This window comes from Terrapene carolina, unplaced genomic scaffold (genome assembly GCF_002925995.2).
Source record: "Terrapene carolina triunguis isolate 2854851 unplaced genomic scaffold, T_m_triunguis-2.0 Scaffold228, whole genome shotgun sequence".
NCBI classification, from domain to species: domain Eukaryota; kingdom Metazoa; phylum Chordata; order Testudines; family Emydidae; genus Terrapene; species Terrapene triunguis.
The window spans coordinates 114,961-135,087 of NW_020664579.1; the positions used below are offsets into that span (position 1 = coordinate 114,961).

Genomic DNA, 20,127 nt, shown 5'->3' on the forward strand with positions numbered 1-20,127 from the left:
CCCGCCCCGCTGACCCGGATCGCCGTCACGACACTGCATCCCGCCCCACTTACCCGGATCTCCATTGCAACACTGCATCCCGCCCCACTTACCCGGATCTCCGTCAAGACGGAGCATTTCACTAGCTTGAAGTTCTTCCCCATGTTGAAGCTGTTGCTGTGAAAACACACTTTGAGGATCCTCACTTCCTCCTTCTCCATGTCGATGGGCACTGACACCATGGTGGGGTCCAGGGTCCCACCCAGGCTCCGGAGCGAGCTCCCCCGCAGCCGGTTCAGGGTCTCCGGGATTCCCGACATCCTGAGGTGCACGGCGCTGCTAAGAGCTCAGCATCCCTCTCCTGCAGGGACAAAGACACAGGTGGATGAATGAAGGAGGAACAACCCTGGCCCAGGCTGCAGGGCTCCAGCTCAGCTGGGCTCTCAGCAACCACCCCAGGGGCCAGGTCCCCCCACAGCATATGAATTGACTTGGGGGGAGGGCGGGAGGGAGAGCTCAGCATGGGGGTGGGGGTGGAACCTGGCCTGGGGCCAGTGGGGGAGAGGCAGGGAAAAAGCACATGGGATGGTGGAGGGGCAGGGAAGGGAGAGGGCATCCAGCATGGGTGGGGAGGGGAAGCCGGCATACAAGAGAGCCCCGGAGCTCCCCCCCCAGCAGGAATCCTGCTCCCATGCCATGTTTACCGGTGGGAATTCGAACCCCCGCCCCCGGGCCTGCGCTCCAGCCACTGGTGAGAGGCTCTGCAATTCCGCCCCGCGCCGGGAGCCTGGGACGGCGGCATGGGCAAGCCAGCCTGGGAAGCAGGCGTGTGCTCCACACGGGCCTGTCGGGGCAGGCGGGCGTGACGTGGGCTCGCTCAGCCGGCAGGGCGCCGCTCCCCTGAGACGCTGCTGCCGCCCGTAGCCCAGAAACGCTGCGGCTCCCCGGCCCTGCTCGCTTCACCCGTACGGTGTAAAGGTCCCAGCTCCCCCAGGGCCTGGGCTGCGACCTGCCCCGACACACAGCATGGGGCTGGGAGTGCCAGGGTCCTGAACGGGAGCGGAGCAAGCCAGCTGGGCCTGCACCCTCCAGCACACGGCATTACAGCGGTGGGCAGAGATATAGGCGCAGTCGTGATCTGCTCCACTCGCCCGTCCCGGGGGCTGCCAGGCCGGTGTAACCTGATGGCTGCTCTGCAGCACTCTTGTTCATACGGGATCAGATCTCCCCCACCCTGGGCTTTCTTCTCTGCTCATCACTTTCCACCTTGGACCTACACACCCAGCTCCCCCCACCCTCTCCACCTGCCGGAGGCCGGATCCTTCCTGCGCTGGGAAACTACGTCCGAAAGTCTGACCCACTGTGATCCTCCCAAGTTCCCAACCTTGATTTTCTCCCCTCTTCTTTTTAGTCAGTCCAGCCCAAGCCCCCGGCTACGGCTTTGGATTTGGGGGTTTATGCGGAAGGACAAAATGGTGCATTTCCCAGCCTTCCTCAGCAACCCTACAATAAACAAGGCAGTGCGGACAGCTATGCTCTAGCAATCCACCCTACGGACGGATCACAGCCCGGCCCTCGTAAGCAACCCTAGCATGACAAAGCAGCGTGCACTGTTGTTCCTTCGTCAGCAGCCCTACAATAATAAACCAGTGTGCACCATACAGGTACAATTTTCTAAGTCTGCAGATCTGTACATCATGCACCCAGCACTATGGGCTAGGTTGTGAGCCCTTTACTGGCATGGGTGAGCAGTGTCACACGCAAATACTCTCGTGTCCTTGACGGGCATTATCTGTGTCAGCAGCTGCTTGCCAGTTCATGGGTTCTACCATCTGGTCCTCAGTGAGACTTTTCCCCTGAACAAAATCTTTGCAGTTCCCTTTATAACAAACCCCTGCAATGCCAAAGTCGATTGTGAGTCACAGCTGCCTTGATTTCTTATGACGGGGCATGGCAGAGCCAGGAAGCACACACAGATGAACAATCTCTTTCATCTCAAAATGATTCACCAACTAGACCACTGAAATGCAGCCACCTCTGGGGTGGAGGGCAGCCGCTAACTCGCACAGCAGCTGCCCAAGAGGAAAAGTTTTCCCACGACACCAGGGGAAAGTGTTTTTGTGGAATCACAGAAAGGTAGGGCTGCAAGGGACTTTGAGAGGTTATCTAATGCAGCCCCCTGCGTGGAGACAGGACCAAGTAAACCCAGACTAGGAGTTTGTCCAGCCTGTTCTTTTAATATATGGAGATATACCTATATAATAGAACTGGAAGGGACCCTGAAAGGTCATCGAGTCCAGCCCTCTGCCTTCACTAGCAGGACCAAGTACTGATTTTTGCCCCAGATCCCTAGGTGGTCCCCTCAAGGATTGAACTCACAACCCTGGATTTAAGCAGGCCAGTGCTCAAACCACTGAGATATCCCTCCCCACCAAGGTTCTTAAAAACCTCCCGTGATGGAGATTCCACAACCTCCCTTGGAAGCCTGTTCCAGAGCTTCACTCCCCTGAGAGTTAGCAAATGTTTTCCTGATGTCTAAGCTAAACCTCCCTTGGTGCAGATTAAGTCCATTACTTCTTGTCCTGCCTTCAGTGGACACGGAGAACAATTGTTCACCCCCCTCGCTATAACAGCCCTTTACACAGTTGAAGATTGTTACCAGGTCTCCCGCTCAGTCCTCTTTTCTCAAGGCAAAACATGTCCTTTTTTTTAACCTTTCCTCACAGGTCAGGTTTTCTAAACCTTGGATCATTTCTACTGCTCTTCTCTGGACTCTCTCCAATTTGTCCACTTCTTTCCTAAAGTGTCACACCCAGGACTGGACACAGTGCTCCAGCTGAGGCCTGCCCAGAGCGGGACAATTACCTCCCACGTCTTACATGCGACACTCCTGTTAATACGCCCCAGAATGATATTAGCCTTTTTCACAACTGCATCACAGTGCTGGATCATATGCAATTTGTGACCCACCATAGCCCCCCAGCCCTTTGCAGCAATATTACCTCCTAGCCAGTTATTGCTCAGTCTGGAGTTGTGCATTTGATGTTTTCTTTGTGAGTATAGCACTGTGCACCTGTCTTTATTGAATTTCATCTTGGTGACTTCAGATCAATTCTTCAATTTGTCAAGGTCGTGTCGAATTCTAATCCTGCCCGCCAAAGTGTATGCAACCTCTCCTGGCGAGGTGTCATCTGCCAATTTTATAAACCTACTCTCCACTGCATTATCCAAATCATTCATGAAAATATTAAATAGTACCAGACCCAGGACAGACCCCTGTCAGTCCTCACAAGATACGCCCTTCCAGTTTGACAGTGAACCATTGATCACCACTCTTTGAGTACAGTCTTTCAACCAGTTGTGCACCCACATCATAGTAATTTCACCTAGATCACATTTCCCTAGTTTGCTTATGAGAATGTCATGAATGATTGTGTAAAAAGCCTTACTAAATTCAAGACATATCACCTCTACTGCTTCCCCCCAGCCACTAGGCCAGTGACCCTGTCAAAGAGGGGTGGAAGAAGACACTGACAATCCCAGAGAGGCCCTGGAGACCAAGAGACCCTATAGCAGTCCATTCAGGGCGAAGCTGAAGCGCACGGAAGTGTGGAACGCTTGTCCTACAACTGCATACGCTCAGTCGCTGGGACAGCCAACCCATGACCTTTCACCAGCATCAAGGGAAACAACCCAGGCTGATGACCAGTGACCAGCTCTCGCTTGTCCTAGTTCGAATTAAAGCCAAATGTCTCAGCCTGAAACGTAAATCACCTCCGATAATGAGGCAGGAGAAGAAGGATCAATCGGCCTAGGGGGAGAACTCCCTGGAGCAGAATAAGGACTTATGAGGAGAGGCTGAGGGAACTGGGGTTATTTAGTCTGCAGAAGAGAAGAGTGAGGGGGGATTTGACAGCAGCCTTCAACTACCTGAAGGGGGGTTCCAAAGAGGATGGATCTCGGCTGTTCTCAGTGGTGGCAGATGACAGAACAAGGAGAAATGGTCTCAAGTTGCAGTGGGGGAGGTCTAGGTTGGATATTAGGAAAAACTATTTCACTAGGAGGGTGGTGAAGCACTGGAACGGGTTACCTAGGGAGGTGGTGGAATCTCCTTCCTTAGAGGTTTTTAAGGCCCGGCTTGACAAAGCCCTGGCTGGGATGATTTAGTTGGGGATTGGTCCTGCTTTGAGCAGGGGGTTGGACTAGATGACCTCCTGAGGTCTCTTCCAACCCTAATCTTCTATGATTCTAAGTGGTTGATGATTGCCATTTCCCTGACGCACAGCAGAGAGAGGGCTCAGTGACAGACGGGGATTCCTGCCAAGACTGGATTATTTGGGGGCCAGTGCAGAAGCAGGAATTAAAGCAGAATTGGGCCAATGCTACTGACAAATGATGCCCCACCATCCGCTCCAGTTTGTATTCACTGTTGGGCGATGTCCCCGCTGACATCACCCTCAGGAGCAGCCATTCAAACCAAATCTCAAATTCTTTTGCACACAGGAGAATTTGTGCCCTTATCCAACTGAGGGACAGAAAAAATACCATGTGACTCAGCTGACCAATCACAAGAGTTTAAATACTGAACATTCTGATATTGCTCACAATCGAGCCACCTTTTGAAAGGGTGAGGCTGGATTTCCACTAAGACGCATGCATTGCATTGTTCTGCAAGAGGATGGCTGAATTTCAGCTAAGGTGCATTAGTTGCATTGTTCTGCAAGGGGATGGCTGGATCCCAGCTAAGATGCATGCATTGCTTTGTTCTGCAAGGGGATGGCTGGATCCCAGCTAAGGTCCATGTTCTGCAAGGGAGTAGCTGGATTCCAGCTACCAAAGGGGGCCAAGGGGAGGGGCTACAGGTGACCAAACAGATCTTCTCCATCTTGAATACGGCACTATTCCAAGTGAAGCCTTAGCATGTGAGACTTCTGGGTTCTGATGTGTCTGAGTGCTCTGGCTAGCACACTTCGCGCATTGCTGAAGCTACGAAACCTGTGGATATGTACCTCTGTGTGAGCCTCTGTCCACAGAAACCTCACGAAGCATGTTCTGTGGCACTGAAATGGCTCCATTGCGCCCCCACCCTGTCTGGGGGAGATGGACTGGGCGAACTCCTAGGTCTTTTCCATCTCTAGTTTTTATAACAACATTACACTCCAGTGCACAGCCGCTGTCCTACCTGCCACGCCAAACCAGTTGCTGCTGTTTGTACCCTGACACTGTTCACCCCGGATGCATGCGTGATGCATGAAGGAGCTCTCGGAAAAGGACCCGTCACTGCAGGCGAAGTGGAGCCTCACACAGAGGAAACTATGGGAAGAAGGACTCCTGGGCCAAGAAAGACCAGCTGCAGTGAAGAAGGTGTGTTCTCTGTACCTCACAGGCAGGGCTGCTGGCATGTGGCTAGTTGCCGGCTATTTCCCATACAGCAGGGGTCTGAAACACGCAGGCCGCATGCAGCCCGCCAAGCTCCCCACGCCCTGAGTTATTTCCTGTGGCCGCCAAGCTCCCCTCCCCCCCCAGCACGCCGCGTCCCCGCTCCTCTGCCTACCTCCAGGCGCTTCCCGCCGCCAAACAGCGGAGGAGCAGGGAGCCACGCGCTCAGGGGAGGAGGCAGAGAAGAGGCGGGGATTTGGGGAAGAGGTTGGAATAGGGGCAGGGAGGGGGTGAAGTTGGGGTGGGGATTTTGGGGAAGGGGTTGGAATGGGGGAGGGGAAGAGGCGGGGCCTCATCGAAGGGGTAGAGTGGGGGGCGGGGCTTTTGTACCTTTATATGAAAAGGTGTCAGTGATGCGGCCCTCGGGCCAATGTACTAGTCCCCATGTGGCCCTCGTGGTGATTTGAGTTTGAGATCCCTGCCATACAGGGACGAAAGGCCCTGCCATCGGGTAGCTAAGGGCGGGCAGCAATCCACGGCCCGGAGCGTGATGCCGATGTTTGCAGAGTGCTCAGCTGTTATCGGCAACACGGCAGCAAATGAGCGGGTAACAGCACTGATACAAAGCGTGGCTGGCCGAAAGGTCAGGTCACGGGCGTGGCTTGTAGCAGGGGATATTACTATTATTTATTAGTATTTATTATGTGTGTTACGGTAGCACGCAGCGGCCCATGTTGGGATCAGACCCCCCCATTGCGCTGAATGTTGAATGGACCCGGCCCCTGTCCCAGAGGAAGATAAGTGACATCTGTGACGAAGTGGGACTGTTCTTAATGTTTCCTCTGAATACTGTGTGGGTGCCTCAGTTTCCCCTATGCATTTCTTAAGTCTCTAGGTGGTGGGGAAAGGCAATTGTGCATAAATCACTGACACTCTGTCTCCCTGGCAACAAATGGCCGGGGCCCCTTCGCCCCCTGCAAGGAAATAGCTAAAGGTGAACAAAGATCAGGTGACCTCCTGGCCCAGGAAAGAGACAAAGCCAGGAGAAGGAGGGGCTGGAGGGGGTTTCAGAGTTGGAGCTAGCTGGGGACTAGGAGTGAGGGCAGACGGGGGTCTGCCTCGCTGGGCCCCAGAATGGACCCGGCTGAGGGGTCCCGTTTGCTGGACCTACAAGCTCTGTTTTAGACCATGTTCCTGTCATCTAATAAACCTCTGTTTTACTGGCTGGCTGAGAGTCACGTCTGACTGCGAAGTGGGGGGTGCAGAACCCTTTGGCTTCCCCAGGACCCCGCCTGGGCGGACTCGCTGTGGGAAGCGCACGGAGGGGCATATGCTGAATGCTCCCAGGAGAGACCCAGGAGGTGAAGCCGTGTGAGCTTCTTGCCCTGAAGACGGTCTGCTCCGAGGGAGAGGAGGCTCCCCAAAGTCCTGACTGGCTTTGTGGGGAGCAGTTCCAGAGCATCGCCCGGGGACTCGGTGACAACATCCAAAGGGCTGAAAGAGTGGGATACAATCAGAGAGAGTTTCTCCGCCAGTGTAAATCAGTGCAGTTCTGTCGCTGTCAATGGATCTACACCAGCTGAGGCTCCGGCCATTCATGCATAGATGCAATGGCAATTTCTCTTTCTTTCTTTCTCAGACTGATAACTATTCCGAGCCAGTGCCAGCTAGTTCCACCTGCCCATGGGGTGTCATGGGCTGAGCCGGGTATATTGAGGAGGGGTGTGACGGAGGAGTGGGGGGCCCGGGCGTTGAGAGGGGACCTTGAGAAGGGAGACGGGACAGTAAGTGGAGAAGCAGGAGGGAGTCAGGACAAAGGAAGGTGTTAGAGGGAATCAAAAGCAGCGAGTGATCGGCTGGGATTGGGAGTGTAGGAATCGCCCAGACCTGCAGGAAGCCGCTGTTTGGCCAGGACCGGGGCAGAGCTGAAGGAGGAGGAGAGGCACCTGCAATGGAGGAAGCCGGCGGGGGGTGTTTGCCAGCGGTGGAGGAGAAGAGGCCCGTGAGGGATGAGCCAGGGCTGGCTGATGGAGGGATGTACTTTGCAGAGGGGCCGGGAGTAGACAGTCATGGAGGGAATCGCCAGGTGAGTCAGCGGAGGAGGGAGAGAGAGGCGTCAGTGCGCTGGAGACGGAGGGCCAGGCGCTGGGGGCACGTGGGAGATGCTGAAGGCGGCGAGGGGGCAGTGCTGGTCACAGGGAACACGACCAAGGGAGCAGCGTTTAGGGGGTGAGGCGGGGTGGGCCCGAGAGCCGGGCCAGGCATGAGGTGAGGGGAGAAGCCAGGCGGCTAGCCCCGTTGGCTGAGGGCGGGAACAAGGGGGAGACCCAGCCACGCGCACTAGGCCGACCCGCGACAGCACGTCCCGGCAGACGGAGCCATTTGCTCATCTCCGGGCCCGTTCCTAACAAGTACAGCCGCTTCTCAAGAGCCGCAGTGGGCTGGAGCCATCCTCCCGCTTCTCCGTTTCGTGCCAGTGAAATGTCTCCATCTGTTCCTTGAAATGCTTCCTTCTGCTGCCTGCTTTTCAGGGCGCAGAGCTGGCGATGGGGGGGGGGCAGGGGGGAGAGTCAGTCTCCGTTCCGCCTTCAGCACGTTCCTCTTTTCAAAAAGGCTCCTTTGAAATCCCCCACAATGACTCAGCTGCGTGCCGGGGGATGGCCCCTGCTTGTCCCAGGATGGGCACAGCCCGAGGGCGAGTTTCCCTGACACCGCCAGCCTCCCATGGGCCTCAGCCCTGCCCAGGTGGGTGAGAAGGGCAAACAGGTCCAGTGCCCGGTCAGCTGGAGAAGGCTGAAGGCCAGGGAGCAGCTGCCTGCTGGTTCTAAGCCGGAGCCAAGGGTCATGGAGGGCTGAAAGAAGGGAAACAGCCACCACTGATGTCTCCTTGTCACAGCTGGGCCCAGGACTGCGAAAGGGCCCGGTGGAGTGAGGGGTGCTCCCCTGGCTAGGACGCTCCCAGCAAAGAGGCTGTGGGACTCCCATCCCAGAAGGCAGGGCGGGATGGCTGTCCGGGCAGAGGGACGGTGGAGGACTGACAGAGAGGCCGGAGGTGGTGGAGGGTGCCCGAATGCTGCACGCGTTATGTCAACGGCCAAACGATGACATGATTTTTAAGGGCGCCGGGGAGATAGGGGCTACGCTTTGGGACTTTGGGACTAGGTATTGTTAATAAACCATGAGAATGGACTCGGGGAGAAGCTTCCATGGAGTTACTGGGGGGGGGCGCAAAAGGGAAACTGAGGCAAGGAGCCACTTGCAAGGCTGCCCCGAGGCCTCTGGTATACACTGACATTCAGGGATAGCCTAATCCCAGTCCCACTGAACTGTCACAAACCAGCATAGCCCAGTCCTCACAAGCCAGCACGGACCCCTGTGGCAACACCCCCCCTAGTACAGCAACCTAAGAAAGCCAATGCAGCCGGGACTCTGTTAGTAAAAGAGCATCAACCATTGACCTATGTGTGCCCCCTGGAATTACTTCCTAAACCTCTGTATCCTGCCCGCCCCCGTTCCTCCGGTACCTGCGCAGCCACCTCCCAGTGGGGACCATCCACTAACGAAGATGCTCTCGCCATGCTCCCATACCAACGTAAATGTCTCCTAACACAAGAGCTAGACTCACCCACACTAACTGACAGCTCCTTTTTGGATTCCTCTCCCCTCGACCGCCTGACACAGCCCATCTGGTGGCCTTCAGGCTGAGATGCAAGGTGTGTTTATACTGTTTAGCATTGGACCGGCTTTTTTGTTTTGGAGGTTGGGTTTTGTTCTGTTTTAATTTTCTGCACTTAAAGAGACAATGCCAACATATAAATAGGGATTTGTCTCCATGCTGTATTCTGCTACCACTTGGAATCCAATGCCAGCAGAAGGGATAGAACTCAGAGCCTCCTGCTCAAGCTAAAAGAGAATCTCCATTATCAATTGGCAGTACAGGGCATAGGAGACACAGTTGTGCAGTTCTTACCTCATCCAGCAATAGTAACACACACATACATCCACACACTTACTTTTCATTACAGCGTATTGTTAAACCTATTTTCTTGCCAGTGTTACCAATAACAATAACCATGGATGGTTAAAATTCTCTCTCTTTTAATCATCTAATTTGCTGTTGACTCTTTAACACTCTGTTTGCTTGTCCATCAGCTTGGACAATGGCAATCAATGAAGTGAGAATCACTTGGGTTCATAGGGACACACAGTGGGGGAGATAATATCTTTTATTGGACCAACTTCTTCCAGAAGTTAAGATATTACCTCACCCACCTCCTCTCTCTAATATCCCAGGACCAACAGGGTTATAACAACACTGCAAATAACTTGAGTTCATAGTTATTCACAGGCTCAGGTGATCAGCCACCCATGTTTGGGCTGCAAACATTCCAGAAGAATGTTTCATTGTTTGCAAACAATTGTGTCTGGGAAATGACACAGAAACCCTTCTATTTAGTCTCTTTTTTCCCCTCTTGCTTTTCTACATTGTAAATCTGAGGCTGGATCTCTGCTGAGATAGCGTCATGGCCTCACGTTTTCATGAGATCTAAACATTGGAACAACCACAGCAACACGGGTTAATTAAAAAGAAATTAGCAAAAGAGCCATAATCAGTGTGGAATTTCAGACCACAATTAGTGAAACAGAGAACCCGGCCACTGAAATCTAACTTGAGCCTCAAGGCTGCTGTCCCTGGTCAGGATAAGGGAGCTCAAAAGGGAATTGCACCTGTGGTTGGCTTGCATAAATTCAAGCAATGGCAGGAAATCTACTCAGACTTGGCGGATTGAGCCATCATTTGTGGGGGAACGTGGGAAAGGCAAAAGCGTCAGTCCCCATCTCACATAGCTAGAGCTGAAGACGGGATCAGTATAAAGCGTAACGTGGTGGCAGTGTGTTTTGTGTCCCTGTCTAGTGGCTGGTCCACTAGAGGATAAAAGCCTACTACTGCTGGTGGGTTCGTCTTGAGCTCAAGTGGCAGAGGTCTGTGTGACAATCCCGAGAATCACTTTACAGGGACAGGCTTGGGGAGAAAAGGCCCCAATCCTGCAACGTGCTGAGCACCCTCAACTCCCGGGAGCTTGGAAGCGTTCAGCAGCTGGCGGGATCAAACTGCTGGGGGAGAGGCCTTCCCGGTTTTTCCCAGCCCAGCCCTCGGAAGACTGGCAGGCTGAGGAGCATGCCTCGTTGTGTCTGAGCTGTGCAGGGTTCTTGCACAGCGGCTGGTGTAGTGCCCCCACCAAGGGAGACGGATTGCCACACTCAGGGAGACTGAGTTCCAGTGGCATTTCTGAACCTCATGAGCAGGAGTGGGGGAGCCAGGTGGTCTGGAAGAGCGTGAGATGGATTTAGATCTGTCAGGCCATCCGAGCCTCTCTCCCCTCACCAAGGCAAGGCTGTTTTCCAGGGAGTGTTCCCTCGGCGGCTCTGCCTAGTTCCACATAACACCAACTAGCCCGGAATAGAAGGGGAAGTGTGTGGGACTGCGGACCAAGACTGGGGCACACTAGAAGAGCTGCATGGGGGGCCCAGGGCTGAGGGAGAGGAGCTGGTGGTTAGGATTGAGACGCATTGGCAGAGCCGAGTGTGGGGTCCCCTGGATGGATGGTGATTCAAGTCAGCCTTGAGCGGCATCAGCAGAGCCGTGTACGTGCGCCGCAAGGGAGACAAACATACACAGCTGAGAGGCAGTGTAGCCTAGTGGATGGAGCACTGGTCTCAGACTCAGATGCGTGGGTTTTATTTCCCGCTCTGCCTGCTGGGTGACCTCGGGCAAGTCACTGCGCCACTCTGTGCCTCCGTTTCCCCATCTGTAACACGGGGATCATGACGCTGACGGCCTTTGTAAAGCCCTTTAAAATCCACTGATTGAAAGTGCTACCGAAGAGCTGGATTTATTATTTTTACTTGCCTGCACCATGCCTGGTTCAAAGCAGCCCTATTAACCCCTAACTGCCACAAAGACAGAAAAATCACTCATTTGACTGCAGGCCAGGACGAGGATTTGAAAACACATCCATTGCAATAATCAGTGAACCTACCATGGGGAAACAGCTCAGCTAATTCCCTGTACATTTTCCCCGCTATTTAATAGCTGGATAGATTTTAATAACTCATGATAAATAAAAACAATCTGCAGATGGGAAAAAAATAGGCTGTCATAACGGACGCGGTGACGCACTGGCAGGGGTGGTCTTTGCTAATTATAAGGATGCAGAAGGCCCGGCAGAGGCGAGACGCCGGGGAGCGTGCATGCATCATGAATACAGTTCTCCTTTCATTTCTGCTAACAGGTCTGACAAAATAGGATTCAAATATTTTTATTATACGCACACACAACCACAACGATGAGCAGCTCCCTCCACAATCCACACGGACAAAGGCAATTTAAACCTGGCAACGTCGGCCAGATTAGCAGCCCGCGACACCGAAATCCCCATCCACGCCACGGATCATCAGTCCTGCCAATGATCATCCACAACCACCTTTGTATCTGCTCCCTGGCAGCTCCCAACTCTGACACAGAGGGGTCACTTTTAAGGGGTGGAGTTCAACATCCAGAGCCTCATCACTGATTGGCCTCTCCACAGACACTCCCAATTAACTGTTACACTGAGGATGCGGATGCCACTCTACCTGGAACTGGACTGAGACCCATCAAACTCATTTCACTAAGCCACCAAGCAGCCACTTTGCTAGCAAGTTTGGATCACCATTGATCTTAAGAACATAGCCATGGGCAGACTGGATCACAGCTCATCTAGCCCGGTATCCTGTCTCCGGCAGTGGTCAGCACCGGCTGCTTCAGAGGAAGGTAGGAGAAGCCCTACCGTGGGCAGCTATGAGATAACCTGCCCACAGGGGTAGATTCTTCTTTACTCCTAATAGTTAGGGCCTGTTGCAGGAAGGGTCAGATTCCCTTCCCAACCCTTGGATAGGGTTTTTTTTTTTTTTATCATCTTTATTCTAACTCTGGATCACCTTGTTATCCATGGAAATGTCCGACCCCTCTTTGAATCCTACTAGGCTTCAGTTATATCTTGTGGCAATGAGTTCCACAGGCTGACTGCACACTGTATGAAAAAGTATTTCCTTTTCTCACTTTTGAATTTGCCACCCTTCTGTTTCATTGAATGCACCTTTGCTCTTGCATTCTGAGACAGGGCACACAGAAGTTCCCGGCACACCTCCTCTATCTCCCTTTCTACGAGATTTTTCCCATGCCTTCAATCATTCTCAAGTCGCCTTGGCTGTATTTGAACCAGCAGCCTAGAAATAAAAGCCTCTCTAGCCCACTGTTCACCGGTCCTCTCTGACTGACTGAGCTTCTTCTGGTCTGAAGTATGAGTCGATTCTTCCTGCTTTACTAGGGTCTTGTGTTTATGGTACCAGTCCTGGCACTGAATCACTAGGTGGCCTGAAACAAACCCCGCCCTGGCTTTGTGCCTCAGTTTCCCCACTGGGGAAACGATAATCCTTGACCATCTTTGAAAGCGGTGCCTTCAGGCCGCCTCATGTGCCCCAGGCACTCAGAAAGCATTGTGGTCACAGCAGCAGGCCAGTGGGGGAAGAAGGGAGGGGCTAAAAGTTTTGCTAACTTTGGTGAATGAGCTATTTTCCGAGCCCTGTCCGTGGGTAAGGGCAGTCAGCAGGCAATCGGAACAGTTGACACCCGCTCCATTCAGTGCAGCAGAAGGATGTGTCCCCCAGCAGCCTGCCTGCTCTGAGGGCTGTTTCTATTTTTCTTTCTGCGCCAGTGCGGGCTCTTTTTAGCTTTCAAGGTGGAATAATGCAAACCCCACCCCCCACTGCCCCTAATTGGGCTGCCCTCCCATCTGCTGACGACATACACCAGCAGAGTCAATGCCTGAGTGCCTGTGCCAGAGCCCTCATTGACTCATTAGGTGCAGTGTGAGTCAGGGGTCCATTATGTCACATAATGCCTGGTTTTAAACAAATCTGCTCACCCCAGGCCCTGGCTTTTGTCCACCTGCGTCTCCTCCTACGTCTTTATCTCAGCTGGCTCCCTCTCCCAGTGCCAAGGATTTGGGAATGCTATTTAATTCCTGGAATTGGATCTCTCCAGCAGTATTGCCTCCCCGGCGCTCCAGGTTCATGCACAGCGGCTTTCCGTCCCTTCCCCCGGTTCCCTGCGTCGTCTCTCCCCAGCTGCCTGGCACAGGCTACGGCACCAAAAGAACTTTTCAGACGTAGGCACCAAGTTCTAATCTAGATCCGAAGTTTGGTTCGTACCCATCACTACGTGCCTCTAGCTCCGGCGCAGTCCCATATGTGTCATCCCTCTGCTTGTCCATGATGCCAGCTTGGCCCTTTGTCCCATTTCTCCCACAAATCTTCAGGTCCTTTTCCATGTCTCCCCAATGCCCGGTTCGCCCTCCCAGCTCTGCTCCACTAACCCACTAGCCCCCCTCCCTTCTTCAAATCCCCCTCTGAGACTCACTTTTTTTGCATTTAGGTGTCCGAATCCCATTGACTGTCTATGCATTAGGTGCCTACCTGCCATCTGTGCCTTTGAAACGTCTCCCCCACAGCACGAATTGTACTATCAAGGTGATCACAGAAGAGCCCAGAGAATGATTAAAGGATTTGAAAATATGGCTTATAGTGATAGACTCCAGGAGCTCCATATCTTTACCTTGACAGAAGGCTAAGGGGTGACTTGATCACAGTGTAGAAGTACCTACATGGGGAGCAAATCGTTCATAATGGGCTCTTCATAGGGTTGCCAACTTTCTAAATGCTGACAACCGGACCGCCCTGCCCCACCCTGCCTCTTCCCCCGAGGCCCCGCCCCCGCCCCGCCTCTTCCCCCGAGGCCCCGCCCCTGCCCCGCCTCTTCCCCCAAAGCCCCACCCTGCCCCGCCTCTTCCCCCAAAGCCCCGCCCCTGCTCTGCCTCTTCCTCCAGGCCCCATCCCCCGCTTACTCCTCTCCCCCCACCCCCTTCCTCAGCCGGATCCTCTCCACCTCCCTCCCCCCCGACCAGCCGCGCTCTCTGGTCCGGAGCTGCAGCTTGATGCGGGAGCCTGCCTGCCTGGCTATGAGATGCAGGTCGGAGCAGGGCCGGCTCCAGGCACCAGCGCAGCATGCAGGTGCCTGGGGCAGCCAACGAAGAGGGGCGGCACGTTCAGGGAATTCGGCAGTGGGAAGAACCTGCCGCCAAATTGCTGCCGAAGAATGAAGCGGCACGGTGAAGCTGCCGCCGATCGTGGCCCCCCCGCCCCCCCCCCCACCGCCGCTTGGGGCAGCAAAAACCCTGGAGCCGGCCCTGGGTAGGAGGCGGCCCTGGCTGAACAGTAGCTGGTGCATGTTGATGACCCAGCGCCTCCCCCACGCCCCGCCCGCTGTAACTGGACTTTTGGTGTCCACTCAGGACATCTGACCAGATCCCCTTTTCAACTGGACTTTCCAGGTCGAAAACCGGGCCCCTGGCAACCCTCGCCAGAGAGCAGGGGAAGCCCCACGCCCAGACCCCGCTCCCCAGCAGGAGCGCTGGGTGGAGTGGGGCAAGCCCCCACACACCAACCCGCTCCCCAGCAGGAGTGCCAGGGAGAAACCAGGGTGGGGCAAGCCCCCATGCCCTGACCCCATTTCCCCAGCAGGAGCACCAGGGGGTGGTGGCAGGGGGGACTGCAGGCAGAAGGGGAGGGGAGAGGCCCCTACTTGCCCTGTCCCCGGGCTCCACAAAACGGTAATCCACCTCTGACCCAAAGCATGAGGTTGTATCCCTGACCGTCTTGGCTAATAGCCATTGATGGACCTATCCTCCTTGAACTTAGCTAGTTCTTTTCTGAACCCAGTTATACTTTTATTTGATTCTTAGATTAATCCAGTTCTTAGTGAAATGGATGTCCACGGCACAAACACCACTCTAGCAATTGGCTCTAATTACTCCCCTCGGTGGTGGTCTCAATGCAGAATGCAGGGACTGAGTGGGCTTAGAGGATGAGCTACCAACCGCTGACGTGGTCCCCCCATGCCGTGGTTGAAGCATATTGGTAGGGTGATGGGAGGGAAGCTTGCAACGCTACAGCTTGCTCTTTATCTGCTCTATGAACAACCCCTCTGCTCCTTCCAGCACTACATCTAGTGAGAGAAGAGAAAGGCTTCGGCCAAGATGAGACTGCTGCAACCCATGGTCTGGGAAGTCCACAGCAGGGCATGATCATGAGACTGCCCTGCTGACATGGGCCAGCAAAGACTAGAGCAAAGGGCTATAACTACTCCAGGGGAACAGGCCAGATGCAAGGGAAAAACACAAAGAGGGTGTGTATGGGGAAATAAAGCCCAGGCGAGGCAAGCAGGAGAAGACTGGGAGAAGGAGACCTCCTCTGTGTCTCCTCTCATTTCTCTCTTGAGGAACGAGCAATGCAACAGAGAAGTAGGGTGACCAGATGTCCCGATTTTATAGGGACTGTCCCGATTTTTGGATCTTTTTCTTATATAGGCTCCTATTACCCCCCACCCCCGTCCCGATTTTTCACATTTGCTGTCTGGTCACCCTACAGAGAAGTGAATGAGCCCCTCTCAGATCTCAACTCTAGCCCTCATGCACTCTGCCGCCTCTAAATCACATTCGGCAGGCACTGACAGTTCCCCAGCCGGATGCTGGTAGATGCACGGGCACCTCCCACGCTCAGCTAATGCAACTAACAAGCGTGAAGAGACCGAATTAGTGCACAGGAAGACTAATCACAGATCAGTAACTGGTGCAGACAGAGAGGTGTTAAGCCCCAGGATGTATGGGGAATAAACCAGTAGACCAAACGGGGACTTTTCTATAGTTCAGCTGAGGGTTGTTTCAATGGCGGGTTTGAGGCTTATGAACCTGGTGCAATTTAGCACTGAGAACTCAAGACGACTAATGGGTAGTAGAGGACAGATGCCACGGTGATGGACGCGAGGTAGACAGACTGGGTGGATGGAGGAAGGATGGTTACTTGGCTATCACATGTGCCTTGGCTCACACATGGGAACAGGTGCTCAACCCGGCGGATTCTTGCACCTCATTAATTTGGGGATAGGAAAAACTCTTCCTCCGGGCAGACTGGTGGGGTTCTTGGAGTGATGGTGGATTGTCTTTCCCCGGAGCATGGAGTGAGGATCATCCATCAGGATCAAATGGCTCGTTCCCATACGAGGATCAATTCCTTGCGATTGCAGGCCGCGGTGGATGGACCGAGGACACTGGTAGAGCCCCCCCATCTCTCTCTGAAGCAATGGTATGGGCGGCAGCTGGAGACAGGATACTGGAGAGCATGGACCTTGGTCTATGGCAATTCCTAGGTTCTCCTTCTCCTGTTCTATGTATATGCCTCGCTTCAAGGAAGGCCGCTTTGGCTGACACAGCAGTGGCCAGAAAGTAGCCAGCTCCATGCATGGGACCTTTATTCCAGACTGCAGCAGGAGGTGGCATTAACCAACCAGAGCTCTTTCATTTTCATATGGAGGAGCGGGTAGTGGGATAGGGACGGTCCTTGGACTCTGGCTTTGCACAGCAGTTAGTCCAATAGGGCCTGATCCTGACTGGCAAAAATCCATGTGAGATTGAAATTGTAGTGACCCTTTCCCCATGTAAACGTCCTCTTTAGCACCCTGTGGTTCTTTCTTTGCACACCCCACACTCCCATGGCCTGCAGTGGAAGAGAAGGCCCTCAGTGGATTGTGTCTTTTAACATTTGATTCCAACACAACAGATTTGGTCCATGGAGGGATAGCTCAGTGGTTTGAGCATTGTCCTGCTAAACCCAGGGTTGTGAGTTCAATCCTTGAGGGGGCCATTTAGGGAGCTGGGGCAAAAATCTGTCTGGGGATTGGTCCTGCTTTGAGCAGGGGGTTGGACTAGATGACCGCCTAAGGTCCCTTCCAACCCTCATATTCTGTGACCTTTTGGGAATCCATGGACCAAAAATCAAGCTAAGGTGCTGAAAACAGCAGCATGGACGTTATGAGCCAAGGAGAATGTAGGGAGCGGTGGAATCTGATTGCTTAGGACATTTAAAGCTAGAGTGGACAAAACCTGGAAGACTATATACTAGGGAATTATCCAGCTCTGCCATGCAGGAAGGGTGAGAGGGAACGGACTGGATGGGTCTTTTCCATCAGTAAGTTCTATGCTAACTGTTCAGACTATGATCTCAGAAGGATGGATACCAGGGAACAAACAAGGGACTAGCTCCAGTCGACATTGTGTGAGAGAGGGAAAGGGGGATTTTTGGTCAAAAATTATTTTCCCAATTATACAAAAAATTTCGCATCTCACTGGAAATTTGTCATTTTTTTTTTTTTTTTTGGTCAGAACAAAATGTTTCCTTTCAATGTGAGTTGAAACACAAATGGTCGGGCTTCAGTGTTCTGTGTTTGAGGGGGTTGTTCCCCCCCTTTCTCTCCCTTCGCCTCATTTTCCGTTTGTAAAAAAGAGGGTGGGCAGAGGGGAGGCAGAGAAATGGGTGATAAACCCCCCAAAAAACCAAAACATTTTCATCTGGAAGAAAAACTGAAAAATTCTGTGCAAAACTTTGAACAAAACAATGGTTTGTTTTGTTTCTGACCTCGTTCCAGTCCTGAAGAGGACACAATTAGCACACGGGAAGGATCCCTATCCCCAGGTGTGTGGCACGCAACACTAACTATGCCAAAGATGGTAGCAAACTCGCTAACGGCCCTGCCCAGCTCCCAGCCGCACCAATGAGAGATGTACGTCGAGACCATAGTGCGGTCTCTGGTGACGCTGTGCTCTGTCTCCAGCTGCAGGGCTCCGAATTGACCACGGCTCTCTGGTCAGCAGCAGCCGCTTTCCTGGCCTCTGATGAGTCTCATGTTGTCAACACCTGGTTAGCTGCAGGCCTGCAGTGTCTGTGCACCATGCACACTACTGGGGAGAAAATGACAGCGCCGTTTAGGCAGGGTAGGTGCAGTCGTGTCGCCACCTAGTGGCCGCAGCCCCCAGAAGTACAATACTACTGCTGCCGGTAGATCTCCTCCTTCAGCTCACGCACTAGGGGCACCTGGTTTAGTACAGAAGAGCTCAAGGACTAGCCCTGCTCTCTCTACAAAGTCTCGCATGGCGGTGCTGCACGGCAGTGTGACGTCGTGGGTGGTCGTGGCTTTGCTAGAATGGCCGCTTGGAGGTGAACCCTAGATGCTCCAGGATTAGCTTTGTCTCACTTCAGGGAGTATGCTGTGCGTGTGGGCATGCCTTCGCTGGAGTCCAAGGAGTGACTGCAGCTTGGCCAGCCATACCTGAGCTAGCAGGGCAGATGTGGCAGGGCAGGCTGTACAAACGGGCCAGAGACCCTGGGTACCTGCTCACGCTGCTGAAGCCAGAGGTGCTGCAGGTACTGTGACAGAGATGGGAATGGTCTGCCACATCCTTGGAGACAGTACCTTTGGGATCCAGTGTATTCAATGAATGGTTTATGTATTATTGTGGGCCGGGGTTGTAGGTCACCTCTCAGGGGGAGATGTGACAAAGTGAGACCTGGGAATTCCAAGGACTGCATGACTCAGTTTATCCAACTCCAGTTATGCCAAAACCCAGCCTTTTGAAGCGATGTCCGGAGAGGGTCTTTTGTCTGCTGATAACCTGTTACCAAAGGCCGAGATCAAAGGCCCAAGCTGGATAAAGAAATGGCTGTTCTGCTCAGCTGGCATTCCGGTTCTGACTCTGAGACAGTTATGAACTTGTAACCATGGGGACAACCCAGCTGGGGGTTTTGAAGGACTGACATCTGCTACAGCCTGAAGCTGGAGGTGGGGTGACGTCTGGCAAGCTTTTTAGCATGTGAGTAGATTCTGTTATTGTTTAATATGTTTGCTCTGTTATGCTTTTAGCAGAAGAATAAATGTGCTTGCTTAGAAAGAGTTGGGTGGTAACGCATACACTGGGCATAGCTCCTGGAGAGACAGCAAAGTGCAGACACTGGCCTTTTTGGCAGTCTGGCTTGCTGGGGATACCACGATGTAGCCAGGGAACTGTGTAGCCTTGAAAACCCCCGGTCAGGAGGGAATGAGATGCGAGTTCTGCCCAAGAGAGGTGACAGCTCAGAGTCTAGAGCGGGGCCCCGGAGGGACCACAAGGGGGAATACAGATGCAGTTGCCTGAAACGATGACATCCACACAGCAATTTTTAGCAGTCCTAGTGCAGGTATGTCTACCGGAGATGTAATCACCCTTTGGATTGTAGTGTAGACACACCCCGAGTGTCACAGCTGTTCTGTGCTGGATGGAATGTCAGATGCTGAATGCGTACAGTTTAGAGGGAGACTCTGGTCTGTGTTGTTAATGACCATGGATTCGTTAAATCCTGCAATGTAAGGTCATGCTAAAAGTAGCCAATGGGCAGCTAAGGTCAGTCCCTTTGGACACCTTGCGCCTGATTACCAGCAGTGCTGAGCACCCACAACTCAGTGGAAGGGAACGGGAGTTGTGGGCGCTCAGCATCTCTGAAAATCAGGCTGTTACCTTCAGTCAAGCCAATCAGGCCGATCAGACCTCACGTTTCAGGCCATCAGTTGAACAATTGTTTCCACTAACTTACAGCAGCGCGCAGATGGCAGCTGGCTACGTTATGGTGCGTTGGAGTTCTCTGCTCTCCCAAGAATCAGGTATAGCTCACCTGGACTAGAAAAGCTGTGTGATCGCACAAAGCAAGGCCTGGTTACTGGGAAGAGATAAAAGGAGCACGGTGGCAGGAAGTGGTCTATATAAAGCCACTCGGTGGCAGGAAGTTGTCTATATAAAGCCACTC

The 20,127-nt window shown here is 53.4% G+C and overlaps 1 protein-coding gene across 2 annotated transcripts in view; it reads right to left on the reverse strand.

The window, feature by feature from the left end:
- The window catches only part of PTK2B (protein tyrosine kinase 2 beta), a 116,728-nt gene that overhangs the window by 51,658 nt on the left and 44,943 nt on the right, over positions 1-20,127 (reverse strand). For both annotated transcript variants that reach the window (XM_026656342.1, XM_026656341.1), the window contains exon 2: positions 93-340. In XM_026656342.1, the coding sequence (XP_026512127.1) occupies positions 93-299 (207 nt within the window). In that variant the 5' untranslated portion in view covers positions 300-340. The remainder of the gene's footprint in view (positions 1-92; positions 341-20,127) is intronic.